At 45.5% G+C, this 15181-nt stretch overlaps 1 protein-coding gene across 5 annotated transcripts; it reads left to right on the top strand.

Moving 5' to 3' along the window:
• The first annotated feature begins 1440 nt into the window (after positions 1-1440).
• Positions 1441-13300, top strand: LOC6546133 (acidic repeat-containing protein). Of its 5 annotated transcripts, none has more exons than XM_026976503.1 (7): positions 1441-1653; positions 6813-7048; positions 7313-7465; positions 7586-8392; positions 11633-11867; positions 12277-12907; positions 12977-13300. In XM_026976503.1, exons 2-7 carry the CDS (start codon positions 6823-6825, stop codon positions 13124-13126), a joined length of 2202 nt encoding a protein of 733 aa, XP_026832304.1. In that variant the 5' UTR covers positions 1441-1653; positions 6813-6822; the 3' UTR covers positions 13127-13300. The 5 variants fall into 5 exon arrangements, with proteins under 5 accessions (XP_026832304.1, XP_026832303.1, XP_026832302.1 ...); XM_026976502.1 differs by having other exon boundaries at positions 7289-7465; XM_026976501.1 differs by lacking the exon at positions 1441-1653 and adding an exon at positions 1746-1909 and having other exon boundaries at positions 7289-7465.
• Positions 13301-15181: the final 1881 nt, after the last annotated feature.

Raw genomic sequence — 15181 nt, 5'->3', positions numbered from 1 at the left:
TCACTAAGCAGTGCTTTGTTTTTTTTCCAAATTGTTTTCCTATTTTTTTCTTTGCTTTTTGTGCATTTTTATTTTTTTTTTGGCACATTACATAAAATTTCGTAACATTCTGCGGAAGGCGGCAGAGACTCGGTTTCGGTTTCTGAAGTTGGAAGTTTAAGAAAACTCCACTGACCTGTTAACAGAGAGACTCTACTGTGCCATACAGGCAGTTAACTTGGCTCGCAGCGGCTCGCAGTTGGCCAAGAAGAAAGTTATAGACAGCTACACTACAGTAAAAACAACTTTTGCCCAAGAAGAAGCAGCCATAAACGAGTAGAACACGTTTTACTGTTGGACTTTACCGCTCTCGCTGCCTCCGTCGCCGTCGCTGCCGCCGCTGGCAGCGCTGCCACCGCCGACGCCAACTGAAGCAACAATTTTCCCGATTTCCCGAGTATGTGGGAAAGCTCTGAGTTGTGACTGTCAATTTTCCTCGTCCCGGACACTGAAAATGAAACGTCAGTCACTCAGTCAGGGCGAATCGAATTAATTACACCTCAATTTATCATCGGACGCATTTCTATAAGCCGTATTCACTCATTGCCCCATTGCGATTTCACTTTGAAATGGGCTGGTTCGCCGAACAGAAGCAGAAATTAGCACTTGGGGAACGCTCCCATACATCGGCCATACTATATATGCATAATGCTCTGCGATCGAGGACGGGAGTATGCGGAATGGGGTTAGGGTGCGGAACGATGCCGGCATAAATCAATATTAATATAGCACTCTGCGATTCGCGACTCCAGGTGGCAAAAACATTGACGTATGGCCAATGGGAAGTCGATGGAGAGAATTTGACTTGACCACAAATCAAACAAAACATTGAGGAATGTGGTCGGGGGAAGTTATGGTAATCAAATACATACTCGTATTTAAAGGCTCGTATTCTTTGGGAAGAATGGTCACCAAATTTACAAGTCATTTATTGCGCCTCCTAAAATTTTTAATCATTTGAGAATCTGAGCGTAAGTAGGTTAATTCTCTTCTGCATTTTATCCCACACAATTGTATTTTATGGCCAGGCTTTCTCATTTGTGTAATTGAAAACTTCAGTTTTATGATTCGTGCAGTAATTCAAATGGGTTTTATGGCCACGCCTCTGTTCCATTTAATTTTTGTTTATTTAGAGCTGCAATAAAGCTGCCCTGCCGCCCCAACGAGACTCGCCCGTCGTGGATTCTTAGATCATAGCTCACGAGTGTTGGCTGACAAGCCGCTAACTGTTATAGCTGGCCGTTTAGTGTGCCAAATACTTTCCCAGGCCAGCCCAGCTCGTCAAATTAATTGAAGAATCGAGCCAAGAGAGCCGCAGAAAGCAGCCAAATGTAAATTCACGCTTCGGGCCGAGCTTCGGCTTTTCCTGAGCCAAATTGGGAAGTTGGGAAGTTGGTAAGTTGGTAAGACGAGCTGGCTGCCAGCGATCAGTTGCAGACGGTCAGTCGAGCGAGACAGTTGTGTGCGCGGCGGTGTTGGAAAACCGAACTCGAATTCGAACCACTGAGGAGCCAGCCAAGCTCAGGCCAGAATCCACCAACGACTCGAATCGTATCGAAACGAATCGAATCGCCACAAAAATCGAAAGAAAAAAACACAAACCAACACAAACAGGTAAAGAGAGGCGGTAAAAAAGAAAGTCACTGCCCAAGAATCGGGCAGAAAGAAGGGGGGGCCCGAACTCAGGACTGAAAACAGAAAACTTGCTCAACACTTACAACTAAAAACCATCCAAGAAGCAGTTCGCCAGCGACAGTCTTTCACGGCAACTCGAGGAGATCGCAACGCTGCGAATCGGTCTATAAACTATAAACCCACTATCGGTTGTTATCGGTTCTGTGCCACGATCAGTGAATAATACTTAGTCAAGGTTAGCCTTCGGATTACGAGTACCAGATACATTGTGTGAAAGCGGAGAGGATTATCCGTGATTTCCGGATAATTTGTGTCACTACGCCAGCAAATTTTGAAACTCGGTTTCGAAACATGGCTTTAATAGAGAAAAATACATTGGTATTTTTCTTGGCTCTACAATTGAAACACTGAAGATAATTCGGAACGTTTGTTTGTTATGTACAACAACAATTTTCATGTGAAATTTTTCCATTACTGGACCGAAAGTTCAATTCAGAATACACAGGTCCCTTAGCTAAGCTGGCCTAATTGATTCCGTAAATATTGCTCACAAACTTGTGAAATCCAGAATGAATATCACCTAACCAACCAGATGAAGGGCGTTCAAAAAAGGGCTAAAAGGTTTTTAATCAATTCTGCTAATATTTACAGTAGCAAAAAGAGAACTGTGAAATTGAACCAAGGATTATCGTCGATTTTGCTGTGTGAAACTATGAGTATCCTTTAAGACAACTTAGCATTGGACTAAAAAGTACGTGAAAGTGGAGCGGCATGCCAGCGATTTCGATCTGTTCCACTTAACCTTCCACTCTCGTAGTATTTTTTGTGGCAAATGTAAGCGTTTGCATGCCCAGTTTTTCCCAACCCCATCGCACACCCACCATAGTGTGCTCCTCCTGATTTTCCTCGAACTCAAGGAAGGGCCCATAAAGCTCAGCTCGACGCGATGCAGCCTTGGAACGGGCCAAAACGTCTTGGGCAAGAACTTTTAATTGATTTTCAACTGCGGAAGGCAACTTGTGCCCGGAGCCGGACTCTTGACTGGCCGGGTCATAAATTGTATCTGCGGCAATTTAGGGCCAAGTACAATACACTACAACACGATTCCCTTCCCTGCCCAAGTCCAATGGCAATTTCTCTGGTTTTTATGCGCTCCATTTTCACATGTGCTGCTGATGTTGTTTGGGGCTCTGCGGTCAGCAAACCGAGCCAAAACCAAACCAAACCAAACCAAACCGAAGCGCACTATATAGAAACGATGCGAACCAAGTTGAGTAATCATCTCTCGTGGCTCTCAGGTTTCTTCTGCCCAGATGACCCACATACGAGCGACTTGAAGCAGTTAATTTAAGTGTTTCCTGGCCAGTTTCAGATTCAGCTTCAGCTACAGCTACAGCTACAGCTACAGCATCTCGACCAGTTCCAGCCAAGTTATAGTTTACACTGTTTACATTGGCCAGCACTTTGCTGCCAAAACAAAACACACTCGTCGGCCAACGGGGCGTATGAATTGGGGCGTGCATACTGGCAGCAAGGACAAGCTATTAACTGAGCAAAGTCTGCTGGCAATTCGAGTGGCTTCAATTCGTTTTCCTCATTTTTCGCACATTTTTGTGCTTCTGCTGCTGCTCAGCAGCTATAGTTCATGAGCAAGTTTATGCAGCTTGTCAGTCAGCAGAGTTTCCGAAAGGGGATTCCCCTGTCCGGCCAAGACTGCCAGCTTGTTCCGCCAGGTGGCGCCGCCGTGACGATAACAAAGTCCTAATTCAAGTGACGTGCGAGCGCAAGCAAAGTGCAAAACACAAGGCAGAACGATAGCAACTGTTTTTGCGTAGTCAGTGCACTACAGGAAATCTCAAAAATTTCCCTATAACATCTTATAAAGATCTTATAACATCTTGGTAAAAGGTTCGCGATTCCCTGAACTTTGACTGATGACCCAACGTTATTTGTACGAAATGTATTAAGTTTATAAATGTAAACAGCTGCTTTGGAACAAATAGCCCCATACCTTTCATATCCTTCTGCACATCTTAAAACATCTATGTATATTTTCTCAGTGTTCAGGGAATTATTTTCCAGTACCCACAAACTCAAGTTCCAGGCCTTTTAAAGAAGTGCCATTCCCCGCTTTTTCTGTGATTTAAACCCCCAAAAAACTTCAGCAAGTGCACGTACTCCCCCGAAAAACCGCTTACTGCAAATTTAGAGGGGGCGTGGCCGTTGAAGCGGCACGTGTAAAGCTTATTTTTCTACACCATCTCGTGGGCCATTGTCTTGGAAAATTAACTGCAACGCAGCTGCGAAGACAAGGCTCCGCAAACATATGAGACAAACTCGAACAAAGAAGGATCCCGAGCTGTGGGAAATCTGGCCCAGGTGGGCATGCCAGTGGGGGCGTGGCAGGTGGCAGGTGGCAGTGGGTTAGGCTATGCAAATCCTGTCTGCACGTGGCCTTTTGTGCGGCCTGCATATTTATTGATATGACGCTGATATGACAATGCGGATGGAGGACAGGAGCTGGGAGCCAAGGCTCCAAGGATCCAAGGAGCCAGGCAGCTCCAACATCAAGTGGCAGCTGCCACGCCTCAGGCCGCCGCCTTCAATAGTTACCCCAGTGCCCCCCGCTGTTCCCCCCTCCAATCGCACTCGCTCCCCTGAGTGGGGCTTAAGTAATTTTTGCTGGCTATGTGACGTGCAAGTGCACAGCAAACACCACCAAAATGCACTGGGAAAAACTGAGCTAATCCAATTTCTTCTAGTGGAAAATAAGACAATTAAATGCGATGGGGAAATTACGATACATCCTACATTTTTTGGTTTATGAAGTTCATTTTATTTTAGGATAATATCCAAACGCAGATAATTCTAACCTGCACAATTATTATTTCAATTGTTAATTAGTCACTCGAACTTAAACTAATTCTGCAATATGGAGATTTTTCTGTCTGTGTACCCCTCGCCCGGTATCTTTTGCATCAGCATCACGCACATGAATATTAATGTAGAATGCACACACGGTTAGCTGCGTTTTTCTATGGGGGCATTAAAATATTGTATAGTGGGAGCAGCGTTCCATATGAGTTAGTTCCTACAATAGACAACAGCAGAACGGCAAGAAGAAGAAGTGGTAGAAGAGGAAGAGCCTGATGAAGAAGAAGAGAGAGAGCCAAGTGGTTGCCAAAGCTGAAGAACTGCAAAAACTTGAGCCCCCTTGCTTTCTGTCCCACGCCTGTCAGAAGTTTTGCATTGCATTGTTGCCTTGCCCCTTAGCTTTCAACCCTTCCACCACCCCCCGAAAAGACCATCCAACCAGTAACCCCCCACTAAAGCCCCACCAAACGCTTTTCTTGTTCTTGTTCTTGTTCTTGCCTTTTCTGCGGCATGACGCGTGAAATGTTCCTAGTTCGGTGAGAAAAATGGTAGATAAAACGCTTTGCCAGGGGAACGGAGCGGGTGAGGAGTAAATGCAATTTCCCCAAGACTTCAATAGGCAGGAGTTTATAAGTGCTTCGAGGCAGAAGGGCCTTGGGAAATCGAGGGGCAAGTGGGGGGCTCACAGTGTGCCCACTGCATGTGCAACATTGTGGGTTGTTTAGATTAAATTTGTCAGATGTCATTAAGGCAGTTCCTGATATCAAAAGACTCACTAAGCAGGTCTTCTATGAATTTCTTTGTGGTTTCCTGTACTTGAAGAAATCACAATTCTTCATCAAAAGCTTCATTAAAAATTAATTAAATCTGCGACTTTGGTAACCAAATCGTCTTACAAGTCTCGTATTTTCGAGGAAACGAGCAACCACTGTTCCTGAGACTTGGTTGCCTGGGCCAGGTAATATGTCATCATATTTTGCTCCCCATTTTCCAGCCCCCCGTCGGCTCAGAAGGCATTTGCCTGGAGCATCGGTATTTAATAAACACCGTTGAGGAGCTTCGCTGCGTAAAACTTTTAATTAAGCGATGGCAACTGGTGATGCCGCTGCTGGCTGTCTTCCACTCCAAAAACTTGAGACACTGGAAAGCCATAAAACAGCGACTTGGCGGCTTATCAAACGCGGAGCCCTAAAATCCGTGAAACCCGAAACTCGAAACCCGAAAGTCACTCAAATCTGAGACGCTGTCATGTTGCTGCTGCAGTTTGCCAGTGGGTCACTGGGTTTTCACTTTGGCTTATGGCCACTTTGCCGTTCGCTTATCAGCGCTGGACTCGATTTACTGAAAGCGTTTTACTCATTTTTCAATAGGCGGCAGCAGCTACCACACTTGCTGCGAACAAGTTTTTTGGGAAAACGTTGCGTCGCCGCCGACGGCTCAGTCGCTTTCACTGAGTCCGCGGCAGTCGCACTTGACACTGCGACAATAACAGCAGCAGCAGCGGCAGCAGCAACATCCACAACAGCAGCAGCATCTGCGACAGCAGCAGCAACAATTGCTGCGGTTGTTTGCCATTGCCATTGCCGCTGGCTGTTGGTCGCGCTGATTGTCATGACTAAAAAGCCACCAGCAACAGCAGCTACACAACAATGACAGCTACGCTCGGACAGCAGACCGAACTAGCAATACCCTTTGAAACCGGACATCCTCCAGGGACTTTGAAATGCGTTTACAGCGATTCCTGGCGGGTTCAAAGATGGTGCGACCCGCCTGTGTCCCTCAGCCTTCAACTGCCATTGTGGCGCCTGCGGCTGTCCGAAAAGGTGTTGTTGTTGCTCAGGTGAATGCTGCTTTTGGTGTTGCAATTGCTGCAACTGTTGCTGCTGCTGCTGTGTGTCAAGTGCCAGCACTGGACATGTGAGCACCGCCGGCGGCAACTTTGAGGCGAAGCTCAAAAACATGTTTACAATCGCACTCTCACACGGCGCCGCTCCTTTGTCTGCTTTCTTCAGTGGCTGGCTTATTGACCGAAAGACCACTCCGCCGCTGCTGACGTACGCTTGCCCACTAAATGTGTAATTTCACAATCATGAAAAAGAAAGTGGCTGCACAGGGAGAAATAATCGCAATGCAGAAAGATCCACAGAATTGGTGCTACCAGGGAATCTTATGAAATCCATAATTTACATACGTACTTGGGGCGCATATGTTTTAGGTTCAATATCCTTGGCTTATCAGAAAATTATCCCCCGTGCCTCTTGCAGATCTGACAACATGAAGTTCGTGATTTTGCTGTGCGTGCTGAGCGCGTTGCTGCTGCAAATTGAGGCGTCTCCCCTCCAGCGGCTTTCGAGGAGCGAGCGGGCTGTTTCCCGTCAGCAGACGGTGAACAATGAGGTGGCTCCAGCGGTAGCTCCTGCCAGCGATGACGACGATGACGACGACGACGAGGACGACGATGATGAGCCTGATCTAGGGGATCTGATCGATGACGATGATGGTAGGTTTAGAGCAATTCCCGTTCACTGAATGCACCCAGGTCACCAGCACCACCAGCACAGCACCACTGTTTGAACTGTTCGAACCACCGAACTGAACCACTGAACCACTGAACCGCTGAACCACTCAACCACTGAGCAATGCAATGAGCACCCAGCCAAACGATGATATTGTCCAGCATTTATTAACCAACATTTTTTGTGACTCTCTTCTGTGGCTCCCTTCTCCTTGGGTAACAAAGTTCTTTTGATTTCGGGACTTTCAGATGATGATGAGGAGGAGGACGATGACGAGGATGAGGAGGATGATACGCCCCAGGGTCAGGCTGCTCCGGCGGCCACTGCCAGCGACAATGACGAAGAGGAGGACGATGATGATGACGATTATCTGGACAGGCTGTTCGACGATATCCTGGGCGGTAAGTGTTGTTACTAAAAACTTGACTTAGGTGTTAAGCAGATCGCTCCCTACGGAGGTGCCACAAAAATGAAACCAAAGTAAACCGAAGTTAACCGAACGAATGCCTCCCTTATTTTAGATGATGATGATGAGGATGATGATGACGAGGCGCCCGCTGCCACCGCCCAGCAGAGCGCTGCTGCAGCCGCGCCCGCCCAAACTCTGGATGAGGTCGCCCCCGCTGCCGCCTCCTCCGTGAGCGCCGGAATCTCCGATGGTGTTGATCTGCCCGCCGAGTCCGGAAACGCCGCCGAGCTGCTGGCCGCCGGAAATGCCGCCGATGAGTCCGTGTCCGCTGCAGTTGCTCCGGCGCAGAACGCAGCCGCCAGCAGCAGCAACAACGAAGGTGAACAAAATGTTTTTTACGATGAAGACGCACTTGTAGATGGTGTTAGTGGTGGCACAACTAGTTTAAGTAGCACCCTTGCAATTGACGAACAACAGAAACAAACAAACATACAGCTGCAAGAACAACTGAAACTGCAACTGCAACTGCAACAGCAACAGCAATCACTGGCTTCATCTCAGCATGCGACGACAACCACAACAAGCACAGTCAACAAGAACACTCTAACCAACAACAACATCATTAACAATAAGCTGGTGGCCAGTGGGACGACCTTGGGGCAACCGGCGACAGGTGTTGCAAGTGGGGTTGCTCCCGGGAATGTTGCCGCTGGCGCCGACGACACTGACAACGACGATGACGATTATGATGAGGACGACGAGACCGATGATGATGATGATGATATTGATGATGGAGTCGATGAAATTGGTGAAATTACAGGTATCGCCGGCGACGACGACGAGGAGGCCGACGATGATGATGACGATGACGACGATGACATTATCGGCGATGACATCATCGAGGCCCGCCGCGAAGCACGTGAGTCCAAATCGAAGTCGGAAACGGCGACGAAAGAAACCAAGGCCAAGAAATCAACAAGTCCCTCAAAGAAGGCCAAGAAAGAGCTGAAGCATTAACCAAACAAACTGCTAAATGAACAACAACAACCGCAACAACCACTAAAGACAGGGACCCACAACAACAATAAAACGAAAAAAGAGTACAGCAACAGAGAATGACACGCCCCGAAAAGCAAAAACGAAAAGGAAAGCGAATTTTCTGAACATTTTCCCATGGGGCAGGACGCGATCCGGACTTTTGCAATTGCATCTTTGCCTGCACTGACTATCCTCCCACACCCCTCGCTATCCTATAATTTATGAAACAAAAACTGAGTTAAGTACATACATATGTTTACGCATCCCCGAAAGGGGAATGCATTTATCGAGAGTTTGGTGCTAGTCAAACTATCTGCAAAACAACAAGCAGCACAATTATTCCCAATTTTTTTCCACCGCATCCCTCCAACGCACAATTGTTGAGTTATTTACGCACGGACTGTTTCACCTGACTAAAGAATTGCAACACCAACTGTACGCACAACAGCAACACTAGTTGCAGCTGCAACTGCAACAGCAACATGTTTAATGCCCAAGCACAAAAATGGTTGAATTCAAAGAGATCACAATGCAAAAGATGATGATGATGATGATCATGATGAAGAAGAAGAAGGCGCAGAAGAATCGAAGGCGGAAGAATGGCAAGAAGCAGAGCAAGAGAAGAATTGTTAGAAAGAGATATCGCTGAAAGAAAGGCTTCCCTTGCTCTCTCTTTCCCATTCCATCACATTCACATATCTCCCTCTCTCACTCTCTCTATCTCTGTCTATCTCTCTCACACACACACGCCCCGCACACACGTATAGCTAAATTGATGTAACACCAACAAACACAACAGCAATAAGAATTGTTTACTTAGTGTAATTTATTTATTTCTAGTTGTAATATCTTTTTCGTATTTATTTGTGTAATTAAACAAAGCAATCGATCAGATTCGGAATTAGTTATCATGATGTAAACAACTGCCTATCTCACTCGCTCTGTCTCTTACTATGTCTATGTCTGTCTCTCTTATGCACACACACACGCATTTAAGCACTATCGCTATCTCTTGCTTTCACACATTTGGCTTACAATTGAACATTTTAGATGAATCAAAAGATGTATATTTTGTACCTTTGGCTTTTTCTCTTACTTTTTTCGGCTCGCATAATTTTCCGAACGTAAATAACGCAAATTTTGTAAAAATATGGAAAAAACTCAATCAAACTTAAAAATCAACAATGAATTGTAGCTAAAAGTTGAACGCTTGAAAGGCAGCGCAAAATTTCACAAAACGAAATTGAGAATTGTTAAACTTTGCGTTTTAGGTCATCTAATTTATAATTTATTATTTATTTATTTATTTATTTATTTATTATAAAAACAAAAGCAAGAAGATGAAGAACAAACCACAAAAACAATAAATTTGCTTAAATAAATTTGCGAAATGAAATTCCTTGTGCAACTTTTAATGGTATTGGAATCTGTGTGAAATTGGAAATTTTGTGTTTTTATTTCTCGTAGCATACTTTCAAGCGTCACCTTAGGCGAGGTGCTGGTGTCTCTGTCTGTCCTCTTCCTCTGTCCTCTGTCCTCTCTGTCGCTCCTCACTCACACACTCACACTCATCATTAGCAGCTTCCGTCATTACAGTAATGTTCCGTGCTATCTCGGCCAAACCTCATATCATCCATCTTGCCCATCTGCAGCTGTAATTAGTTGGGATCTGGTGCTCAACCATTGTAATTGTGCATTTCTTACCCCCCAAAAGTCCTTGGATATAATCCCAACGCCCAACGGGCACGCCCACACCCACACGATTATCTATTTTAGAATATGCCGCTTTAAATTTGAAATTCCCGCTTCAATTAACAGCCAGTGAAAAGGGCAAATGCTGAAAGTGAACCCGCTTCTGGGCGACGGGCAGTACTTAACGGACCGGACCCACTGTGGATGGGGCGGGTTTTACATGCAAAAAGTACATTAGTACCTCATCACGTTCAGCGGTGGTCGAGTGTGAGATTATATCCGCTTGTGGGTTAGGTGCCCCGCCCGATGGGGCGGGGTCCCGGTGATGGGTCACCGCGATAAGGAGGAGACAAGGATTAGGATGTGGGGTCCTGGCTGACGGGATGGTCCTGCGAATCGCTGCACACTCTCGGCGAGGGTGACAGTTTCGGAAATAAATTTATGGGGTTAAGTGACCACTAAGTTGGGGCTTTGGCACAGTGCTGGAGCTTTATGAATATTTGCTTTGCTGGGAAATACCTTAAAACTAATAAGTACGCCGCAGACTCCACCAGAATTGGGTAAATAAAGGGGACGTTTTCGTGTTTTGATTTAATTAACCTCATTAATCATAAATTGTTTAAGCAAAAGTTTATTTGAAGAATTTAAAAATATTACTAGAATCTCTATAATTTATTGGATCAATAAATGAAATTCGTTAATATGAAAATCAAAATACATTAGGAGTGCATTAAATACATGTTTCTTAAGATATTTATTATACCCACTGATCAGATTTATTTATGTTTAATTGTGCTATAGAAAAGGATTTCTTGCTCATATTATTAAGCCTAGGCTATGTTTACCCATTTCATCAAAGGGGCTAGTTTGATCTGAAATATTTATTTCGCAAAAATCAAATGCTACAACTAATCACTCAATTATCAAATGATTAAGCACGCTTTTAATTAACACTATAGTTGCAGTGATTTATGATACGAAAACTGCTTTAACTGTCCTCGTTCCACCATGGTTATTGGATTTTTATTTATCTGTACACGAATGTGAACTTAACTGCACGATTCAATGTAAATGTCTTTTTATACTTTATTTGCTAGCCCAGCCACAAACACACATGCACCGCGTAAGCGCGGAGCTTAGTGTGTTAGTGTGTATCTGAGGTCAGCACACTCACACAGCTCTGCACTTGAATGTAATTAGAGGTTGAAAACAAAGCGAACGCCTATGGAAATCACACCCACCCACACCCACAGCCACACCCACACCCACACCCCCACCCCCACGAAAATGAAACCACAATGCCCGCCCACTACCCTTTCACACCTCGATTTGAACTCTTATTGTGTTCAGCTGAACCGAACTAATGTGAACATTTTCCGCCCGCCGCCCTCTTCCCGCCCCTCGGCCACGACCTTTGACCCGCCCACAGGTGACCTGAAGAACAACGTCATCGATATGTCCACGGATGCCTTCCAGGCCCGCCACAACCACTTCATCGACGCCATCTTCTCGAGGATCAATCGCATCGTCTCGGAAAACTATGATCCCTATGTGGTCAACCTAACTGGTCGCTCCGCTTTGCCAAATGCCGCCAGTGGGTCAGCGGTGAAGGGCACCAACAAGAAGCAATCGACGAGCAGCAAGGTCGGAGGTCACAAGAAGCTGTAAGTCGCTACGTTTTCCTTCAATTATAATAGGTATCATATAGTTATTAAATTTAAATTTATCTCAGTTGCATGCCTAACTCAAAAAACTTGACTAACACCTCAGTTTGTTAAAGGCATTGGAGTCCTTTTCTTTATATACTTGGTATCAAATCAACTACTATTTAGTCATTTCTAATCATAGTAAGAATTTCGAAAACCTTAAAGACAATGTATACATTTTGGCATGAAATATGTTCCATTTAGGCTAAATTGTAAATGAGGATAAATCGAATAGGTTTATAAGCGAAGCGCTTAAGGAGTTTAATCAAAATCAGCGGCGGAAAGTCCTCGTAAATGCTGAAAGCAGTGTCAAAGGGGCAATTAAGCTGTTTCGTATTCACCAACTCGAATTCGGTCTCCTTTGCAGGAAGAACACGCGCTCGGAGCCCCGTTCCGCGAATCCGAACCAGGAGGCCAGGGAGGCTGCGGTGAAGCTGCAGGAGCAATTGACGCAATTACAGTCGGAGCTGGGCATCAAGGCCGTGGAGAAGAGGCCCAGGGGGCCGGCCACCAGCCCCGCATCGCCTGCCACCGAGTCCGAGTCCGATTCTGGATCACCGAAGGCGGAAACGCGCACCGTTTCGGGCGCAAAAACGGGCCAAAAGAAGTCCTCGAACAAGCAGAACACGAATAAGGCGTCGAGCCTGAAATCAGGGAACTACAATCAGCCGGCGGGGGCCAGCAAAGCGGGAGCCGCCGGCGGTGGGGCGGTGGAGAAGCTGCAGAAGGCCGAGGGCAGGCTCTCCGGACTGGCATCCCTGAAGCGGGTGGGAAATGTCAAGGTGATCAGCGATGCCGAGGGACGCAACTCGACGATCAAGGCGAAGTTCACGCTGGGTCCGCTGGTCCTGCGGGTGGAGAAGTCCTTCAAGAAGGGCAGCGTGAGGAGCGTGAAGAGCGCGACCGCCAGGACGAACGAGATGATGGGCCGCATCAAGTTCAGCGTGCTGGATGATCGGGCCACCCTGATGTCCATCAAGGTGCAGCAGCCCAAGCAGGTTAGTGACTAGGCCACATTCTCGCCGTTTTCCCCGCCAAATTCTTTGACCAATCAACCTTTGACACAGGTGGAGGTGGAGAGCAAGGACAATCACGACCGCACCCGCGAGTTTGTGTGGCGACGCACGCCCAAAATTGCCAAATTGGTCAACGAGAAGCTCAAATTGGCAGCCGAATCCTTGTTTGCCCCCCAGGGCGTCGAAGTTGTCAGGCTCTGAGTGCAAAAAAAAAAAAAAAGTAAAGGGTCCTGCAGGATAACAGCCATTTCTCACTGCTCTGCTCAGCTGTAGTCTACGCCTAATTGTAATGCCTAATTTATTTATTTATTTAACTTATTTACCCATCTATTTATCAACCCATCTATCGATAATAAATCAATTCTGACCATGCAATGCTTTTATACCAATTAAATTGCCAAATCAAAAGTTGCAATTAGTTTCGGCTTAGCTGTGCATCAAAATTGTGTTGTTTCGAATTAATTCTTTTGGCCATTTAGCACTTGACTGCCGCATAATGCAAACTTATAGGCCTTGAAGTTGATTAATATACATATTTCGGCAATCTATAGCTTGTATTTAAATAATGCTAAATGGAGATAAATGGCTTAAAGTTATTTTAAAATCTGCCCGAAATATCCATCAAATGGAACTAGATATTTATCGGCGAAATCCAGCAATCCTGTTCAAACTGTTGAACAAACTGCGTCAGTTAAACTTTTTGATAAATCATTTTAGAACATTTATCTCAATTTAGTTTGAAAATCGAAACAATTTTTGTTTGTTTGCTGTGCGACTAAGCATGGCTTTGAAAGATTTTTAAATGTGTTGCCAGCATTTAATTTTCTTAAAATGCTGCAGTATTTAAGCCCTATTTTCGTTATTAAATGGCCAGAAACAGTAAAGGCAGCTTAGTTGGCAATTATCCTTGATCACCTAGAGGAAAATCAGGCACTGTAAATGGCTAAAAATATTGTCCAATTCTGGAAGAGCTCACCTTCGTTCCTTGGTTCTGTAAATAAAGGTGCAGTCATGGCGGGGTGTCCTTTGCACACCCCCCTTCACCCCCTTTTTCGCCCCTTTTCCCGCCAGGACACCACCCCACACACGTATCTGTGTCAGGTCGCTTGCAGTTTTCATTAATGTTGCAACTGGGCGAGGAGTTCGCCGAGGTGCAGGTGCAAGCGAGAGGGGCGACATGTGGGAAAGGGACGAAGACAGGGGACAGGGGACAGAGGACAGAGGACAGAGCAGACCTGGAACAGGATCCTCCGCACAAAGTAAATATGAGTGCGTTGTATATTGTGTTGCAACCTTAGGCGGAAGGACATGCAATTTGTTGTTGTTTGCCTTTGTTGTTACGCCAGCTATCGCTCTCCCCCTCCGACTTCCGTTGACCCGCATGACTCCCTCTCGCTCTCGCTCTCGCTCATCATGCATGCTGTTTGCTTTGTCTTGTCCTTGTCTGCCGTCGGATGGAAAGAGACGGGACGCATTGCTGCTCTTTGTTGCACCTAAATTGACAACAATATCGTTTCATTTGCTCACTGAAGTGAACTCATCAGTGCCCAAGTCCTGTAGCCTGCTGCCCACCAGCCCCCCAGTCCCCTCAGTACACACAAAAAAAATGTTAAATATAAATATTTTACACAAATGATGTAAAAAAAGTGATCTTCAATTTGAATTCCATTGGAAGTATTAAGCAACCTGTTTAAGCTAATCTATAGTTCTAAAAACTCTTATGTATTAAAAAAAATATATTTTGCAAGTGCTGACGCCTATTCATATTTTTCCCAGTGCATACCGCACACACCCACACATTGCCACATCATTTTTTGCCAGCTGCTGCCGCTTGATTATATTGGCTCTCAGCGAGGAGGACAATGTGTTTCTACTTGAAGTTTTAGTGGATCCCCCATTCCTGATTGCTGATGCATGGTTGCGATTCCGCTGCTCCCTCAGAAATTTCGCAGGCAACAATTTAAACAAATTCAATTGTCAGGGGAAAAGGGGCCGAGCAAAACTCATTTACACTATTGCCTGCTGTTGCCCATGGCAAAAAGCAAAAAGCTAAAAGCATAAATAAGTAAAATATGAGCTAAAAAAAAAGTACACAATTTTTGCAAAACGAAAATTCTTGAGCTTGAAATTTGCATTTGTTATTACTTCGTCGGTTTGCAGTGGCAATTGTTGAATATGCAACAATGCCCTCGAACAGAATCTCTAGTACCCCCTTCCGCATCGAGCGCTATAACTCGGTTAGCAGATTTAATTCCA

This window comes from Drosophila erecta, unplaced genomic scaffold, assembly GCF_003286155.1.
Source record: "Drosophila erecta strain 14021-0224.00,06,07 unplaced genomic scaffold, DereRS2 tig00000021-arrow-pilon, whole genome shotgun sequence".
Classification (NCBI taxonomy): Eukaryota; Metazoa; Arthropoda; class Insecta; order Diptera; family Drosophilidae; genus Drosophila; species Drosophila erecta.
Note: the sequence above shows the minus strand (reverse complement) of the source record. Positions and strands in the feature narration are given on the sequence as shown.

Bases quoted from the DNA above. Each gene is read 5' to 3' on its own strand.
- LOC6546133 (XM_026976502.1), top strand. From the start codon at position 6,823: ATGAAGTTCGTGATTTTGCTGTGCGTGCTGAGCGCGTTGCTGCTGCAA. The intron at 7,466-7,585 runs GTAAGTGTTGTT...CCCTTATTTTAG, and splicing joins GTTCGACGATATCCTGGGCG to ATGATGATGATGAGGATGAT. The intron at 12,908-12,976 runs GTTAGTGACTAG...CCTTTGACACAG, and splicing joins AGGTGCAGCAGCCCAAGCAG to GTGGAGGTGGAGAGCAAGGA.